The sequence below is a fragment of the Mastigoproctus giganteus genome, chromosome 6 (genome assembly GCF_048544385.1).
Source record: "Mastigoproctus giganteus isolate SK-2022 chromosome 6, ASM4854438v1, whole genome shotgun sequence".
NCBI classification, from domain to species: domain Eukaryota; kingdom Metazoa; phylum Arthropoda; class Arachnida; order Uropygi; family Thelyphonidae; genus Mastigoproctus; species Mastigoproctus giganteus.
In genome coordinates, this window is record NC_143580.1 from 58,879,293 (window position 1) to 58,899,250 (window position 19,958).

Below are 19,958 nucleotides of genomic sequence, written 5' to 3' on the forward strand. Positions count from 1 at the left end.
TTAAAATCTCCCATTATAAGACTCTCTGATTTACTGGCCTACTCTATTTCCCTGTACAGTTTCGTATCATACTCATCAGAGTCATTAGGCCTATAGCACACTCCTACCTCAATTTTGATCTCCCAATGCTTATGTCACACCAAACTGACTCCACACTGCACTGTCCAGCGATGTCGACTGGCTTCACTTCCTTGGATTTTATGTGTTTCTTAACTAATAGCATAACCCCTCCTCCCTTCCTATCCTTTCTGTAGACGTTGTACTCCCCAAATTCCAGTTCTGCATTCCTTATATCTGTGTGACACCACGTCTCTGATATCCCAACAATATCTGCCTTTGATGTTTTCAGCAATACCTCAAACTCATCAAATTTATTTACTAAACTCCTAGCATTGGTGTACACGCAAGTATACATGCACCCGTTTCTATTCTTAGCTACCCTAACACAACCCATGTGTTTACTTGTACATCAATGACTCCCAGCAGTCTCTGAAATATCCTGCATCTTGTTTTTCAGGCTTCTGCTCATTCCAATAGAAGTAGTGCAAGAATCACTTTCACCTCTGCCAGTGGCTACTGTTAATTTATTAGTCTTTGTCTCCCCCAAGCTAGCAGTTTTCCGACCCACCTAACACTGCCTCGATAGCATCAGCAAATATTCTTGCACCCTTTCTATTTAAGTGTATCCCATCCCTGTAGAAGCAGTCTCTCCTGTTAACAAGTACAGTCCAGGCTGAAAAAAATTCTACCCCTTGAGCTTGCACAATCTTTCCAGGGCCAAATTGATCGACAAGGCTCTCATCATATACTCCCTCCTATCGTGTCTGAACAGAATTGCAGACACTTTCAAATTCAACCCTAATTCACGGCTTCAACAGACCATGTTTTGGGAATGGCAGGAGATGGAAAGGTCATCTGCATAAAGGTAGGTCTCAACTGTATTTGGAAGGTGTTTGGTGATGGAATCTATTCTAAGAGCAAACAGAGTGGCACTCAGTACTGATCTCTGTGGAACTCCTTCCTGTATGAACATTGTTTTGTTTTTGTTGTTTTTTTTTTTTTTTTTTTGGGAGCATTAGCAACTAAGGCCATATTGCTCCGGGATATGCGGTGGTCATTCCCTGACCTTTCCGCATCCTCCGTATTTGGTGGTGATGGGCTCGAACCCCGGTCTAATCAAGAAGCGTGTGCTACGCACTGCTGCTCCTTCCCACCTGGCTACGGAGGCGCCTGTATGAACGTTGTGGAAAGGGCATGTTAGTACTGAACTTGAAACGATCTAGTACTTAGGAAGTTCTGAATAAATATAAGAAGGTTTCCCCGCAGACCAAGAGAGTAAAGATCACTAAGTATGCCATGCCGCCAGGTGGTGTCAAAAGCCTTCTCGATATCTATTGAAACCATTACGAGATGTTCACGTTTAACAAAGGCATTTCGAATGGTGAATTCAGCCTTGACTATAAGATCTAAGCATGACCTATTTTTACTAAAGCCATATTGGGTATGGCTCATTAGATGTTCTAACTCATTAGATGTTCTAACTGATCCATACGAGTCTTCTGTGGACAATTTTTTCAAGGATTTTGCTTAGGCAGCTTGGGAGAGAGATATCGGTCTATAGCTATGGGGATTAGTTGGATCTTTCCCAGGCTTTAGGAATGCCAAAACAGTAGAGTGATACCAAGAAGTTGGAAAAACATTTTCTAAAAATATACGATTGTAAAAAACCAGGAGCAGGCACAAAGCTTTGTCATCAAGATGTTGTAGCATGACATAATAAATCCCATCTGGCCCGGCAGCACCATTGTGGGCTGTTCTAATGGCATGCGAAAGTTCAGAGTATTACAGAGGTTTGTTATATGGAAGAAGGTGGGCAGACAGTTTGAAAGTTAATGGCATGCTTTTCTCTAGTGTTTTTAATTCACTGGAATGATGTAGAATAGGCTGATGCTGCTGAGATTTCAGCAAAAGTATTTCCCAAAGCATTAGCAATATCTAAGGAATTGGATAGGTCTTGCCCTTTCCAGGAGAGGAATGGAGAAGGTATGGTAGGAACCTTACCAGATAACTGTCTAATTTTTTTCCATATAATTTTGGGATCAGTGTTTCTGTTAAAGGTCAATGCAAAACGGTTCCAGGATTCTTTCTTGGCTTGCCTTTGTATAAAACGTGCTTTTGCCCTTGGCTTCTTAAAATTAATGAGGTTGGTTGTGGTTGGACATTGGCAAAATAAATTCCAGGCTTAAATTTTTGCTTTCTTTGCTTTTGTGCATTCCTCATTCCACCAGTAATTATAATACTTGTGACCAGGGGGATTTGATAATGGTATTGTGTCCTTGGCCACTTTTAGAAGATGTGATGTGATGTAATCTGTTACATTATCAATATTCTGGAGCTGGATTCTTTCCTTATCAAGAGAGATTGATGATCGAAATTTTGCCCAGTTTGCACGAACAAATTTGCATTTCCTGCGGAGTTTGTTTGAAGGAGTCTTTGATATTAAAAAATTGCATATGATTGGAAAGTGGTCCCCGCCCATATGATCATTTAAAACATACCACTCTATGGTCGGAACCAGTATCAGAGAACAAATTGAGAGATCTATTGCTGAGGTGTGTCCAGTTGGGAGTTGTATGTGAGAGTGTGTGTGTGTGTGTGTGTGTGTGTGTGTGTGTGTGTGTGTGTGTGTGTGTGTGTGTGTGTGTGTGTGTGTGTGTGTGTGTGTACGTACGTACCAATATTGAGTATGGTGAGGTTTTGTGACTCTAGAAAGCTTTCAACGAGTTTACAAGGTGTACCAATTTAGGATCGCCCCATAAGGGGTGGTGTCCGTTAAAATCTCCTAATATACAGAGAGGTGGAGGTATCTGTATGAAGAGATCTTCAAGATCTTTTAAACAGTATGGTTTGGTGGTAGGTATACTGAGACAAGTGTTATTGAGATATGGAGAGTTATATGAACAGCAACAGCTTCTTTTTCAGTTGAAGCGGAATATGTTTAGTTGGGATCTTTGAATTTATCACAATTGCTACACCACCACGGGCAGCATTTTCTGTATTACGATCTCTTCAATAAAGGCAATAGTTCTTTATCGAGGGAGAAATTTGCGAGGTTAGGTAAGTTTCCCGAAGACAAAGGGCAACTGGAGAATATCAGTTAATTAAATCATGGATATCATCTGTGATATCATTTGCAACGAAAACCTTTGCAGTTCCATTGTAAAATACAATATTTTGTGATGGAGCTGTATCTGACTGCTTTTTGAAGGTTACTGGCTTATGACATTCCAATTTAGGTTTATCTTTTTTGGAGAAAACTGGCCGACTGTGTCCATATCTTCTGCATTGATTTCTAGAAGGGGATCAATCCTGTGTAGATGTGCCATCTGTGTCCGTGGTTGTGTCCTGAATATTTTTCACTACATTTGCGTTTGAACTATGAGATATGGTATCTATGACTGGAGTAGGAGATGCCACTGGTATTGTCAGAGGAGTATTATTTGCCTGGTCAGAGAACTTGGATTGTTGCTTAGAAAGAACATTTCTAGCCCAATCAGAAATTGATTTGTTAGTGGGAACTGTTACATAAGTTTCAGTAATACTTTTTTACAGAAATGGCATAGGTTATAATAGGTGCAACTACTTTTTTCGGTTATAATAGGTACAACTACTTTTTTCGCTTCTTGGTAACTGATTTTGTTCTCAACCTTGTATTTTACTATTTTCTTCTCGGTTTTCCACTTTTCACATGTCTTAGAATATGCAGGATGGTCACCTTTGCAATTTGGGCAGTTCATTTTTGTAGTGGAAAGTTACTTTGTATGTGATCTGAGGATCCACAATTGGGGCACACGAACTCCTCTGCATACAGTTTGTGAGTGACCATACTTTTGGCATTTATAACATCTTAAAGGGTTTGGAATGTAAGAGTGAATGCGGCAAAGTAAATAACCTGCTTTTACAGAGGAGGATAAGTTGGGTGTATATTTCTGGTAGGTGTAAGTTGATTATCTTTTTTAATCATTATTCGTTTTGCTTCAATTACGTGTTGTCCCTGCAGCTCTAGGGTTATTTCTTCTTTGGTGACGTTTAATAGGTCCCAACTGGATATCACACCCTTAGATGAATTTAGGGCTGTGTGAGAAGATATTTTAACTGGAATGCCAGCAAAGCTTGTAGTAGTAGTAGTGACATGTGATGCAAGAAAGCAAGTGTATGAGCTTATGCAGAGCCAAAAAAAAAAAAAAAAAATCACACCACTCCCTCCAAATGTCTGTCCAGTTCCTCCTTAAATTTATTTAATCTATCAACTTCCACAACGACAGATGGAAGTTTGTTCCAGCAATTAACCACCCGCTGGCTAAAGGCAAATTTCCGCACATCTATTCTACGTCTTTTCTTAATTTGAATTTATGCCCCCTTAGGTTCGTAATCTGAACAAGTGGAAGGATCCCATCAGGATTCAGCACGCTCAACCCATTCAAGGCCTTATACACCTCAATCAGATCACTGCAATTTGCAGAACGTTAGCCTCTCTTGGCAAGAGGATCCCTTCATTCCCTTCACCAATCTTGTTGCCCTTCTCTGTACACGCTCAAGCAAATCGACATCCTTCCTAAAATGAGGCCTCCAGACCTGTACACAGTACTCAAGGCCTGACCATTGCCGTATACAGAGGGACAATTTGTGTTCTAACTTTATAAGTTGTAACAGCTTCTCAGAACGTCTGTGGTTTGTGGTTTCTACTAGTAAGTCTCCTGAATTCAGTCTCTTCACCGCCTTGGGAGATCCTGCAGTACCCTCCAGATGTTTTTGTATGACAAAGGGAGACAATTTATTCATGGGCTGACTAGTAAGTGAGTAGATGATTAAGAACGATGGGCAAGGTTTCTCCATCCGATCAGTCTTTTGTCTCTTGGGATTATCGTTCTCAATATCCTGATGGTCTGTGTTTGTCATGTTTGCTCCTTTTAGCCCTGGGCAAGAGGACTTATCTACCAAGGTTTCCAGCCCTGCCACAGGGAGGCAGGAGCAGTGCCGCTAAGAGGCCAAGCAGTTAAATTGTTAATTGATTAGTGACCTAGAAATATAGATAAAGAAAGAAAGGTGGGTTTCCTTTCTGTGTTCTAACTTTGGACTTTTCAAGTATAGAACAGTTTTAAAAATAAGACTTTAGAGAAATGTAAGAACTTAAAAATAACTTTAATTGCCTTTGAAGAGCACTTTATGAATTGCACAAATATCGCTTGGCCTTGAAATATGCTTGGCACCCAGGGCCCATGACTTATGGACGTGAAACTTGGGCACTCACCAAAAGAATGGAAGAGAAGCTGAAAACTACACAATGAAGAATGGAATGAATTGTATTAGGAATCACACTGTTAGATAAGAGAAACATATGGATTAGGCAGCAAACACAAATAAAGGACAATCTTATCAAAACTAAAGAACTAAAATAATCTTGGGCAGGACACATAGCTCGAAGACATGATGACAGATGAACTAAGAAAATAACAGAATAGTATTCAAGAGGAGCTAGAAGAAAACCTGGAAGACAACAATGGAGATGGACAGATGAAATTCACAAGTTCGTGGGTGGTAAATGGATGGCCATTGCACAAAACAGAAGGAACTAGAAAGTAGCTGGGGAGGCTTCATCCTGCAATATTAATTATTATAAAAATAATTAATATTTTCATGACAAGTCTGGATGAAAAGATTTCATCCAGACTTGTCATGAAAATATTAATTACTTTGGCTGTATTGTTACTGGAGACAAATGTTGGGTGTTCAGAGCATGCAGTGGACTTCAAACTCATCATAAAGCTATAAAAAGTTTTGTTTACAGAAGTCCAGGCTCATATAGATGATTCTGATTATGTTTTCGACAAACTGTGATTCACAAGGAATTTTACCTGAAGAGGAGAAATTCGATACTGTGCTCTCCATACAAGTGCTTCAAAGACTTCCTTAACTGCACAAATCGTCTTAAGCTGCTATAGTTTTCAAACAATTATTATTTTATAAGCTTTTTCTTACAACTGAAGCATGCATTTAAAAGCATAGCTGAACAGAATAGGATATTTTTTATTTCATTTTTTGTAGGAGTCTCATCTAATATACATTATGAATGGTGATTATGAACTCTGTCATGATTTCCTCTATAGAAGTGATTCAACAGAGAAAATTCCAATCTATATGCATAATCAAAATGTGAACTGTAATGTCCAGTTCACCTTTTGTTAATTTTTTAAATTAGCTGTTGGATATCAATATTTTTGCTGGCCATTATATTAAAAGTTAAGGCTTTATGATCCAAAGTTATGATGCCATTTATTAGAAAATATCAGAACAAGGAGGTGGTCTCCTCTAGTGGGGAAGCTAACCTGTTGAATAAGAGCTTAATTATTCATAATTTCTAGCAAAATTGAGTTTATATTGTGGTTTTGAGTGGGTTGATCTATTATTTCTGCCTTAATTTTAAGGAATTGAATATCGGGGATTCAATTCCTTAAAATTAAGGAATTGCAATATTCAACTCCTTAATTTTAAGGAGTTGAATATTGCAATTCCAAATTTTAAGGAACTGAATATTGTAATATGCTGCTTTTATCCTTTGAGCTACATTCTCAAAAATAGCTCAAAAATATTATGAAAATTATTAACCGATCTTATACAACAGCGGATATCATGGTCTATAAAAAAAAAAAAAAAGGTATTTCTTTTGTGGTACTTACTTATCTAAACTTTGAGAACTATTGATGCAGTAAGATAGTTGATGTAATTTATGCTTACCTCTCCAAAGCATTTTAGCAGTTTGTGTCATGAATTATTACTTATAAAACTTCTTGCATATGAAAATCACAATCCTGTTTTAGCTTGACTGAAATTTTATGTAACTCAGCAAACTAACAACATTTAGGTGCTTAGCAATCTTAATTTGTTTATATTTCGCAGTTATGTAAATAATTTGTGACTTCACTTATATTTCAATTACTTATTTCACCTTGGGTATTCATACAACCTGAATAGGTATCTATTGTTTTTAGAGCTGTTCATCAACACTTGTGCTTAGCTTTATTAACTCTGACAAGGAAATGCTATAAAAGATGTAGGTTTTACACAAATGAGTATATATCATAGTTCCCTGAATCTTTCAAATGTCTAGTTTTATTAAAAATTCTGCACCTTTATTCAAGACCCTTTTCTTATCCATAAGCTTCCTATTTGGGATTTTTTTACATCTGCTTGATCTCTGAAGTATTATACAGGCAGTTCTCGGGTTTACGAGTTTTTTTTCCCCAAGTATCAAGTATCAACAAAATCGAAAATATGAACATTAATTGCAAAAAATGAATGTTAAACATTCATAAATACCGTATTTCAAACCACGTGCATAGCTATACAATACAGTGTACCCAGCTTTATGATATTAATCCATTCCATAGACACCATCATATCGTTAAAATATCGTAATGTGAACCCAATTGAAACTTGAAACAAACTTGGAACATTATCGTTTAAAATCTCGGAAGTTGAAATTTTCGCTGTATAACTATTTAACTCTCTAAAATGTAATTTTTAAGGTCACGAGCGTAAACTTAAGGCAGTATAAAAGGTCATGAGCATGGTTTGTAAATTGTATTAGTTACCAATTCAAATCATTAAAATGCACTGCACTTTCATTGTTATCATATATTCCGTTATAAGAATCAATTTTAAAACGCCTTTGTGATATTTTTCTAAAGCACATTTCTGGAAGTCACGACCATAAAACAATTTTCACTTTCCAGATTGAGTTTTTCTGTTACTGCAAACAATTATAAACGGGTAGTAAACTCAGTCTTCTTGAACTTGCGAAAATACCGACAGCTGGAATTGTGTGTTTTTTTACGTTATTATGGCGAAATGTGTTTCCCCTTTACTGAATTTCAACTTTACTTTACTGAAGTATAAACTTATACTTAAACTTATAAAGTATAATTTACTTATACTTTACTAAGTATAAAAAACATAAATAAATTTTCAGAATCTTCTCTTCATTCCTTTTTTTAAGCTTTGTAAACTTGTTACTCCACGCGAATCATGTTAGTTGCAATTTGTGTGTGCCGTTAAAAAAATGCTTATGCATGCAATCATGAAATTTATAATTAAAAGAGATTATCTTGGAAACAAATGCCTGTTGAACAATTCTGAAGAAGACAACTCCTTGTGCAACAAGCCAATGAGTGCCGAGCCAATGATGAGTGATCAACGAGTGTGCATTTAGTCGATGATGATGAAGAATAAACATTCTTTAACATTTGTAAATCGTAAATAATTTCTCTATTATTATAATTTGCTTGATTTACAGGCTACATTTTCATTTCTTTGGATAAATCAATCATTGTTTAAACAAACTAATGTCATTGTTGAGAACGTAACCCCTATTTTTAACCTTATGTCTATATGAAATAAATTCCTGTTTTAAGAGTTTTCGCTTTACACGCGCACATGCGCTAGGAACAAATTAACTTGTAAAGTTGAGAATTTTTGGGCTCCTTCACCTTGTGTTCTTTTTATTGCACCAGTCTGGGAACTTTATTACTATGCCTTATATTTAAATTGAGGAAGGACGGTTTCACGATAAATGTGCAGAAATTTACTTTCAATCGACAAGGCTGGTTGCTGCAACAAATTCCCATCTGGTGCTGTGGAAGTAGGGTAGTTTGAATAAATTTAAGGAAGAACTAGACAAATTATTAGAAGGGTCACACAGGTGATGTGGGAAATTATTATATTTTTGCTTATGCCATGTAAGCTTGCTTTCTTGTATCATTTGCCACTACTACTAATACTAAATGTGGTAATATCAAAATTTAATTACGAAAATCGCATTACAAAACAGCGAGATTGAAAAAACTGTTCAGAACTAGTTTATTTTTAGCAAAGGAATCACTTCCTATATATTTATGGGGCATTAGCATTACACTATGTATAAACAGTTATGAATGCATTGTTGAAATAATTTTAAACCACAATACAATTTTGAAAAATTTTTTTGAGGAGGGAAAAAAAGTATCCTTGCAAAAAAATTTATAACAGAATTATAAATTACTCATCCAGACATAACATTACCTCATCAAATAAATTCATAATAATCATAATAGTACTACCTGAAGTTTTAATGAGACAATACACATGCATAAACTAATAGTCAATTTATTAGGTACACCTACTCTTTTCATAAAATGGAGCATTCATTAAGTAACAGGATTGCATATTCAAACCACGTGAAATACCATGCTGTGTGTCTGTGTGCATAATTCAGTGCAAGAATGAGTAAGAGGAAAGATTTAAGTAACTTCAAACATAGCATGGCAGTCCATGCCAGATGCACTGGTATGAGGGTCTTGTAAACTAGAACCATTGTTGGGTTTTCATGTATCACAGTGTCGTGTATTGAGATTGATCCAATACCTGAATAACATCCAACCAATGGTGATCCTGTAGTAAGAAACAGCTCAATGATATACGAAAATGGAGGCTAACAGAACTTGTGCAGGGTAACAGAAAATACATTCAGTTAAATAACAATTCAATACAATAGTGCTAACCAAAAAAGCATTTTGGAATGCACACCTCATCATACCTTGTCACAGATGATGGAGCATTGCAACCAACAACAAAAATGGATTCAACTCTCGTCAGCAAAAAACAAGCCAGTACAGTTATAGATGGTTCAGGAACACCAACACTGGATATTTGGAAAACTTGCATCCACAAGTCCAAGGTGCCAACAATGCAGGCTGTTAGCATAACGGTGTTGGGAGTATTTTTTTGATGCATATTGGGCCCCTTAATACCAGTGGAGTAGCATTAGGATGACACAAATTATCTGGAAATTGTTTCTGACCAGGCATATTCCTTCATGGCTGTAGTGCATCCATCTGTGAATGGGTTTTTACCAACAGGATGATGAACCATAATCACAAAGATAAAACTAGTATCACTCCAATTCATCACTTGAGGGATGAGGTGAAACAAGCTGTTTCGACCACAACTCAATAACAATCTAAATTGCAATAACTATGGGAAGAAATAGTCAATCAAAATAGAAATTGTCAATATAGACCAGCATCCCTGTGGCATGTTTTCAACACCTTGTTGAGCCCATGCCACAACGAATCCAGGATGTTCTATGGGATAAAGGGGTCCAATTCAAAATCAGGTATGTACCTAATAAAGTGGCCACTCAGTGTACGTTGTCTGATCACATTATAATTTGATTAACTGGATTGGAACTTTTTACATATTATACCCGAGGTTAACTACAATAAATAAAAATAAATAAATGTTTTAAATTTACCTCTTATACACAACTTTCAACTCTTTCCATTCTAAGAACGAACACATCTTAGGCTTACGGGATAAAATAGTTGTCACTAATTCCCTTGTAATTTTTTTCTTTATTTTATCTGTGTATGCTGCATACCACTTCTGAAGCCTTAATTTTCCTTGGCGACTAAACAAAAGCATAAACTGCATCTGAAAAATAATAAATATTCCTAGGCATACCATTACTTTGGTATACAGAATTATAAGAAATGGTCCTGTATTTTAGAAAGACGTGTTCAAAAAAGTATCTGGACTGCTAAATACAGTGACAAGCATAATTAGAGGATGGGTAATGTAAACATCTCCAAAGTAGTGTCCTTCTAGGGCAATGTACTCAGCCCAACCATTGTCCATTCTTGGAAGAACATGGAAGCTGATTTCGAAATTACCAATAGCTGGGAAATTATATTAATCCTTATTGTTTTTGCCTCATCAAATCTATATCCTTTTAGGGTGTTTTTTTTTCCAGTCTAGAAAACAAAAAAGCCACATGGAGCAATATCTAATGAATCAGGTTGTTGGACTTGAACAGATCTAGTTAGGCCAAAATTTTTTTTACAAGTAAAGACAAAAGTGATGCCGCATTATCATGGTGAAGCAACCAGTCACTGGAGTTACACTTTTCTAGACTTTTTTTCCACAAAGACATCTCAAAACTTCAACATGAAACTCTGGAGCACTTGATACAAGATCTCATCATTTATTGAAGTCAAGGGCCATCCATATTTCGTATAACCTTCAACAGATTCCCTAATTTCTCTGCGGAGTCCCCATGTGATATTTTAAGATGATAAAATGTTTCATTTGCAGGCTTTCCAATTTTAAAGCAAAATTTAACAGACACGCTGTTCAGTGTCCTCTGCTAACAATAAGACACTGTAAACAAATGAACAGCCTACTGCAGGGAGGAAATGATGAGACATGTCTAAACATGTTATCTGTTGTCTCAACCTTAAACCACAAACAATCTGGATACTTTTTTAATACCTCATACTACTGCCACAAAGTCAGAATGATAAAATAAAAATAAGCCTAAATTAAAATTAAACCTAATTGCAGTATTTAGTATACAGTCTTTATGTAATGCATACAAAATAAAACAATTAGCAGTGATGTCTACATCTTTGTACAGGATAACATGGAGTGGTGTTACAAAGTTGTCATAGCACTGCACAAAGAAGGAAAATCTCCATCCAACATTTTCTAATTGCTTCAATGATTCCTAGGGGCTCACATCTGGTGAGTATGGGCTTGGCACACCCAGGGTTCTGAGCTTGATATCATCATTCTTCTCTTTCTTAGTGATTCCCTTTTGACTCTCTCAGGGTATCTCGGGAATTTTTTTTTTGGATGGTGCAGCATAAGCCTCAGGCTTCCTTGCACCATATAGCTAATAATAATGGCATGGTGGACAATTTTTAATGGCATAGTGGACAATTTGTCCACCATGCCATTAAAAGATCATGCAAAACTCAGAGAACAGATGGCTTCTTGATGCCTAAGCAAACCCATAACCCCCAGAGGTGATCATATCTTAGCAATCAAATCGCTACAAACAATGTAGCCAAGGTGAATGCCACCCAGAACCATGTCACTGATAATTGTGGTGATCAGTGATTGATTATATGCAAATTAAGTGATTACAAAATCAACAAAAAGAAAAGAGAAAAAAAATCAATGGCGGAGGGATTTGATCCAACATTAATAATGGAGAGAGAGAGAGAGAGAGAGAGAGAGAAAGAGAGAGAGAGAGTGAGTGCTGTGACCACTCGGACAATAGTTACATTTGCTCAAAATTCTGTATATAAACAAGGTGTGATATTAAATAACAATACCATTGCAATAAAATAAATATAATGAAATATTTTGTAATTTACAAGTTATCCATTCAGGGTAATTGCCTTGGGCTTGCACATACTGTTCAATATGTTTCATCCAAGCACAGACACATTTCTGAAAGTCATCTTCTACACTTTTCAGTTTAGGGAAGAGAAAAGTCACAAGTCACTGGGTCTGGTGAGTAGTGTGAATGTTCACACACACACACACAGAAACTGGCGAACAGAGAGTGTGCATTGTGTGCGTGGGCGTTGCCTTCAGGGAGCATTCAACCATCCTTCCATAATTCACATGACATGATATTTCCTAGGGGGGTGTATTTGCGTGTGCTTGATGTAAAGAGTGTGAGGATTAGGCAACAACTCAGCATTGTTATGGACCTTAATGTGAACTTGAAAGACAGGGTGCACTATGATTTAAACTGGGGTCCCATTAAGCTCTAGCTCTCAGCTGCCCACATCAATCCTACCGCTTACACTTCATCATCAGTCAACACAGAGGGAATCCCCAAGGCAGAATGCACTGGTCCCACAAGAGCTAGTTGTTATCAACGATTCAACTGTCATGAAAACAGAATATATATCATGCAAAAAAGGATAGGTGGAATAGGACCAGGGTATGTCTACTAGGGGCAAAGGTTGATGACAGAGCAGATATCATCTTTTAAGAGCACAAAAGGCAATAATGACTTAAAAAGTAGGAGATCTGCGGACTTACTTAACAAGTACAGTACAACTTTGATTGTCCATCAGGGTATGGGACCAAGACCACGATGGATAATAGAATATGTACATTAAAAACATTATGCATACAACAGACCAGATCATCCAACTTATTTTTTTACATAAATACATAATCTAATGAAATTTAGATTAAACTTTAATTGTTATTGTTTTACCGGGTCATCAAAAAAATCATAGTACAGATATCTACATTAGCATTAGTAGAGGCATACGATGCAAGAAAGCAAGCTTATGCAGCATCAGCCAAAAAAAAAAAAAAAAAAAAAAAAAACCTCCACTCGTTCCAAATGCCTGTCCAGCTCAGCCTCAAATTTATTTAGGCTATCAACTTCCACAACAAAAGATGGAAGTCTGTTCCACCAATCAACTACCCACTGGCTAAAGGCAAATTTCTGCACATCTATTCTACAACTGTCTTTCTTCAATTTGAATCTGTGCCCTCTCAGGTTCTTAATCTGAGCAAGAGGAAGAATCCCATCAGCATTCAGCTTGCTCAACCCATTCAAGGCCTTATACACCTCAATCAGATCTCCTCACAGGTGACTACTCTCCAGGTGCTCCAATTTGCAGAACTTAAGCCTTTCTTGGTAAGAGCACCCCTTTGTTCCCCCTCACCAATCTTGTTGCCCTTCTTTGTACTCGTTCTAGCAACTCTACATCCTTCCAAAAATGAGGCCCCCAGACCTGTACACAGTACTCTAAACCATTGCCTGACCATTGCCTGACCATTGCCTTGTATAACATACATATCTATTTTTAATATTTTGACTTACATTGGTCTAGTAATGCCATAAAAAATTTAAAAGAAAACAATATTACATAATTAAATTTCTTTTCTAAAAAAAGTCAATCAATTTCTTTTGTTTTATTATCACTTGACCTTTTTGGGAGGCAATGTTACAGGTTTTACACAAAAGTAACCGTTGCATAGCATTTGCTTCTTCATGTACTTCTAACCACTCCATGCACTTTGACAATGTAGTTTCAGCTCCACAGTGGCTAATTATGTTCGTTGGTCCATCAGCAGCAGCAGCTTTATCTTCTTCAGTTTCAGAATCATCAAAAATTGTCATCATTCTTTGCACAATTTCATTGTTTTCTAAAATTTCTCATTCAACGTCCATTTTGTCCATATCCAGCCAGTCATTTACCTCCTCTATTGAAATATTTTTAAAACCAGGAACATTCAAACATAACTGCAAAATTTCAGTTTATTTTGGAATAGTTTCTGTATCACTTGAATATATTTTTGGCCACAACTTATTTCAGCTTCTTTGTATTGTTTGAACTGGAACATCATTCCAGGCATTAGTGACAATGAAAACTGTCTTTTATAGTGTAGTTTTTCCAAAACTATCACATCCAGTTTATTTTCTGCAATACAAGTTTTTGAATGAACATTTTGCGATAATGATGTTTCATACTCTCAATCACACCTTGGTCCATCGGCTGAATGAGAGATGTCATGTTTTCTGGCAGAAAATGGCATGATATTTTGCCATTATCGCTTTTTCAATCACATACGCGTATGGGATGAGTAGGCGCATTGTCCATCAGGAGCATTGCGTATTGTGGTAAACCTTTTGATACTAAATGTGATCTTACACAGGGTACAAATATTTTATGAAACCACTCATGAAATATATCTTGGCTCATCCACACATTGTTTTGTGAAAAATATTTAACTGGCAAAGCATTTAAATTAATATTTTTAAATAATCTAGGCTTTTCTTTTTGGTTTTCTTATAACAACCAAAGACAATTTATGCAGTTTTTCACGATAAATAGATTTCAGCTCTATCTGCACTTAGCTTCTCACCCTGGATCAACAACTGTCGAATACCATAGCGAAACTTAAATTTGTCCAACCATCCGATGCTAGACTTGAATGAAGGATCTCTGCCTAGTTTTTTATTGATTTCAATGGCTTTTTTCGATTCTTATAGGTCCCGACAATGGAATTCCTTGACTACATTTTTGAACAAACAATTGAAACATTGCAGTACCCAATTGTTCATTTTTAGCAAGCTTCATTGTTTTATGACTTTCAGCATTACTGTCAGTGGCTTCCATTTTCAAAATGTGGTTTGCTTACTTCCTTTGCCACCTCCTTTAATATAAATGGATAGATCCCACTACCCTGGGTGCCTTTCTCATGTTTAACTTCAACAATTTCTCTTCCACTTTTCTCTCAGTTATTACAAAATCATTTAACTCTCTGTTAAGAGTTTGATAAACATCTAGCCCTCTCCTCCTTGAATAACTCCTCATATGTAAATACAGATGCAAAATACTCATTTAGTTTTGCAGCTATCTGACCAAGACAGTTCTGAAAATTGCAATATCTGTTTTAAGGCTTTGAATGGATTGAGCAAGCTCAATGCTGATGACATTCTTCTTCAGACTACACACATGATGGAGCATAAATTCAAGTTGAGGAAGAATAGTTGCAGGTTAGATGTGCAGAGGTTTGCCTTCAGCCAGCAGATGGTTGATTGTTGGAACAAACTTCCATCTGTTGTGGAAGTGGGCAATTTGAATAAATTCATGGAAAAACTCTTCAAATTACTGGAGGGGATGGACAGGTGATGTGGGAGGTTTTTTTTTTTTTTTTTGGCTGATGTTATATAAGCTTGTTTTCTTGCATCTTATGCCATCACTACTACTAACAATAATAACAATAATAAATGTTTTGTGTTATAAATCCTAATTTGCATTTGCCCCATTTTCTCATGAAAAATTCACTTTTCTGCCCAAAATAATATTTCTATAATAAATTATTCTCATCTATTGGACCTTCTATCAATGACAATTATATGAAGCAGTCAAGTTGCATTCTGGCCTCAGTGTTTTGATAGAAACTGCTGTCACAAAAGACTGACAATAATTGTTAAACAAACAATGCTTATGTAAAGGGTGTAGAACAAATTAAAGAAAAGCATAATAAAACTAAAATGAAATATAAAATAAAAATAATAACAAATAATAACTCGTATCCCACAGCAGATCGCAATGTATATCCCTGATAAATAATGAAATATTTTCCCAGGCAAGGGCAGACCAGATTGGTTGGTAATTCTGTCACTCTTGCTAGTCGACGGCTGGAAATTTAATGGGTAGCCCACAATGGCAAAAGTACATTACCTATATAAATGTAGTGACCATTCATCCTGCTATTCAATCATTTGTCCCACTGCCCACTTCAATTCTCACAAAAGTCCCACTTTTTTAAATTTTGCTCTGCTTTCACATAACAGCTTAACAACACTGCGTATCAAAAACACAAAAGTGAAATGAATCCGAATTTTGCACTTAAGATTTATCATTTCCCTCTTCACGCTACTGTTTCTCATATCATAAAAAACTATTTCTTATTTTATGAGTCATTTTTTTATCTATAGTCAGCTGAAGGGGAATATTGTTGGGTGATATATACAAACCATCTCACAAAAGTCACACTGCTGTGGAACAGTTTATTTTATTCCTCTGTTTTAAATGAATATTTTTAGTATATTTAAATACTGTGGATTTCAGAAAAGAACTACTAAATCACATCAACTGATTCAAGATGGGTGAGCATACTTTTCATTTTTCAAAAAATTAAGCGTTCGTGAAATTTTAAAACAGATTTTAAAATTTTAAACTATACTAGTTAGTGCAAGAGCATCATGTTAGCACGCAGCAAACTTTAAAATAGCATTGTTTAAGTATATCTCACATTACGAATACCTTCATGAGTTTCCATGATATTGCCCTACCTCGAATAAGTAACACTTCACCAATGGAGAACACTATTGTTAGCTATTCTTGTTGGATACCACCACCCAGACAGCAATTTCAACCCTACTATTTGGGCTTTCCTCAGTGGGTGGGTAGGAAACTTGGTGATACAATGATGACAATTCAGTTATGAAGTAAAACTCCACAATATGAAAGATGCCTGATGGTGTATAAAATGAATCAGACTAAACCCATTTTAGGGCTTAAGCCTCAGGCTGCATGAAAGTTTAACTGACATACAAGTTAGTGCAAGAGCATCATGCTAGTATACAGCAAACTCTAAAATAGCCGAGAACAGCATCGTTTAAGAGGCCTGAGCCCTAAATTGTATTTAGTCTTGACTCATTTTATACACCATCAGGCATCTCTCGTATTGTGGAGTTATACTTCATAACTGAATTATCATCACTAGGATACCTACCCACCCACCGAGGAATGGCCAGATAGCCTTGAAACGGTACTGTGTAAGTAGTGGTATTCTCCGAGATTAAGTAACAGTAGTCTTCTCCAATGGAGAAGCGTTACTTATTCAAGGTAGTGCGACATCATGACAACTCGTTGTGAACATATTCACAATGAGATATGCTTAAACGATGCCATTCTCGGCTATTTTAGAGTTTGCTGCATACTAACATGATTCTCTTGCACTAACTTGTATGTCGTTTGTTGTTTTTTTTTTTTTTTTTTAGTTTTTAGGAGCATTAGCAACTAAGGCCATATTGCTCCGGGATATGCGGTGGTCATTCCCTGAATGACCTTTCCGCATCCTCCGTATTTGGTGGTGACGGGCTCGAACCCCGGTCTAATCAAGAATGCGATGGTCATTCCCTGACCTTTCCGCATTCTCCGTATTTGGTGGTGATGGGCTCGAACCCCGGTCTAATCAAGAAGCGTGTGCTACGCAACTTGTATGTCAGTTAAACTTTCACGCAGCCTGAGGCTTCAGCTCTAAAATGCATTTAGTGTGTATCATGCTTATCATAATAATAATACTGCTATTAAATACAATTGTTCTATGGTAGGGGAAGACCTAAGCTGAGATGGAAGGACAAGGTGGCAGAGGATTTAAAAGAGAAAGGAAGCCCAGGATAGGGAGGAATGGAGGAAAAGAATTAAGAATGGAAATGCCACGACCCCATATAAACATGGGAAGAAGGGGATGGAGGAGAGAGGAAGCCCAGGATAGGGAGGAATGGAGGAAAAGAATTAAGAATGGAAATGCCACTACTCCATATAAACATGGGAAGAAGGCGAAGAAGTTCTATGGTGAAAACAAAAATTGGCCTACTTATTAAGCAATCCAATTTAAGTGGAAATGCTAGAAAGTTGTAACTTTACACTTTATTTCATGTCTTCCTATTTTTTATTTACAAAAGCTGGCAAATTTGTTATAACTAAGAGTCTCGCTTTGGTCTCCACAAGATCTGGTCAGCATAACCAAACAAAAAATAATAATACATAAATGTATTATTATTTTTTGTTTATTATTAATAATAAATAAATGTTGGTATTAACAGCCAACCACAATGTCTGTTCTCAGAAAAATCCAGAATAACTCACGGGGGAAAACCCTGCGCCCTCCGCCTAATTCTCCAGTCGTCGACGGGAATCAAAGCCAGACCTCTCCAAGTGAATGTGAGATGACAATGTACTGTGCTGCCTATGCTGTTGTCTGGACGACAACCATACCATAAGGTTCGCTAAGCGGAGGGAAGGAGGGGGCGACAATTGGAAATGGCACGATCTTAACGAGCGTACGTGGGGGGGGGGGAGCTGATAATCTGGCAGGGACGCCATGTAGTTACTCCTCTGGTGTGCCATTGGTAATAATAATAAGTACAGAATAGGCAGAGAAACTTTTGAAAGAATACTTTTTTTTTAGTGCAATGGCACTAAATAATCGCCATGCAATGGCAGAAAAGTGACCCTAATACAACTATATTTCTATATAGTTATAGAACTATATTTCTGCCCTATTTGGCTGATCTTTAGAATAAGGTCCCCCTTCAGACTGCCTCAAGTCTTAGGGTGTTTATCTCCCCCTTCCCGCTGTTAAAATAGGAAAACGAGTTCCTGATTTAAAAACAGTGGCAAGAAGGAGATAAACACCCTAAGATTAACCATAGCGGGTTAGGCATGTCAATCATTGCCTTCTTTCTCTTCTTCTCACCGCTATTTTGGAAAGGGGACGCTGTACTAAAGTTTTACCCCATATTTCTAAAAACCGGCTAACGTTGACGCACTACCTGAAGCCATTACACGACAATACTACTTATTATGAAAGCATTACCGGTATTCCACATATCTTCGATAAACTCAATTTTCAGGCATATTACTTAATCGTACATATATAAGCAATGTACAACCCTACTAAATAACAAGATTCAAAATGCCAACTTACCATATTTGCACTCACTATTATACACAAACCACAATACGGAAATGTAAATATGATTTGCAAAAGTATGACGTCAACTAAATTCGATTGCTAATTTGCTCTTGTCAGATATTACATACACATATATTCTAATATCAAAAAAGATCACCAAAGACTTAACGATTAACTTTCAAGTTTTCTCGCAATACAAACTTAGGAATCTGTTGAAAAAGAAAATGAAAATTTCAGGAATAACACAACAGAGCAAAACAATGCTCAAGCAATGAAGGCAAGGAACAGCAACAAACTACTCTGTGAACCACAGCACAGAGTATCTTACTACTCTGTAAATCTGTGAATATCCGTTCGTTAAAAAAATAATAATAATTAATAAAAAAATAAATCCTTTTTCATAACTCTTAATCCGTTTGTAATGATTTATCTTACAGAAAGCGTCGTAATTGACCCTTTAACCGATATGAATGTGACCTTAATAAAAGATTAATAATAATTCAAAAAAAAAAATTGGCCTAAATACAAGGACTTCTAATACAAACAGGTGTTGAACAAAATGCTATACTGTTATGCACAGTGTAAATGACATTTCCCTTTACCCTAAAGAAACTTAGCTTTACAGCTTTCGGAACCCCCTGGTGGATATTGCAGTTAATGGCATAACACCGTTCCCTCTCCTTCCCTCATCGCACAGACTATTCTGTGTCTCATCGTAACATCAGTTGCAATGGAGGACTATTTATTCGCACCTTTTTTTCTTTTCTTCATTTTGCCAAAAAAACTACTTTAAAATGAAAGAATACCTAAAAGTTCCGTGTTTTACGGAA

The 19,958-nt window shown here is 36.6% G+C and overlaps 1 protein-coding gene across 2 annotated transcripts in view; it reads right to left on the reverse strand.

Annotated features, from left to right (window-relative positions):
- LOC150084324 (AP-1 complex subunit sigma-2-like) overlaps window positions 1–19,763 on the reverse strand; it is a 159,651-nt gene extending 139,888 nt beyond the window's left edge. Inside the window, exons 1-2 of one of the 2 annotated variants that reach the window (XM_090375171.1) lie at window positions 19,141–19,763; window positions 10,349–10,527 (exon numbers count right to left, since the gene is read on the reverse strand). In XM_090375171.1, the coding sequence (XP_090231297.1) occupies window positions 10,349–10,527; window positions 19,141–19,143 (182 nt within the window). In that variant the 5' untranslated portion in view covers window positions 19,144–19,763. The remainder of the gene's footprint in view (window positions 1–10,348; window positions 10,528–19,140) is intronic. The other variant, XM_090375170.1, reaches the window with a different exon arrangement.
- Between the last annotated feature and the right edge of the window lie 195 nt (window positions 19,764–19,958).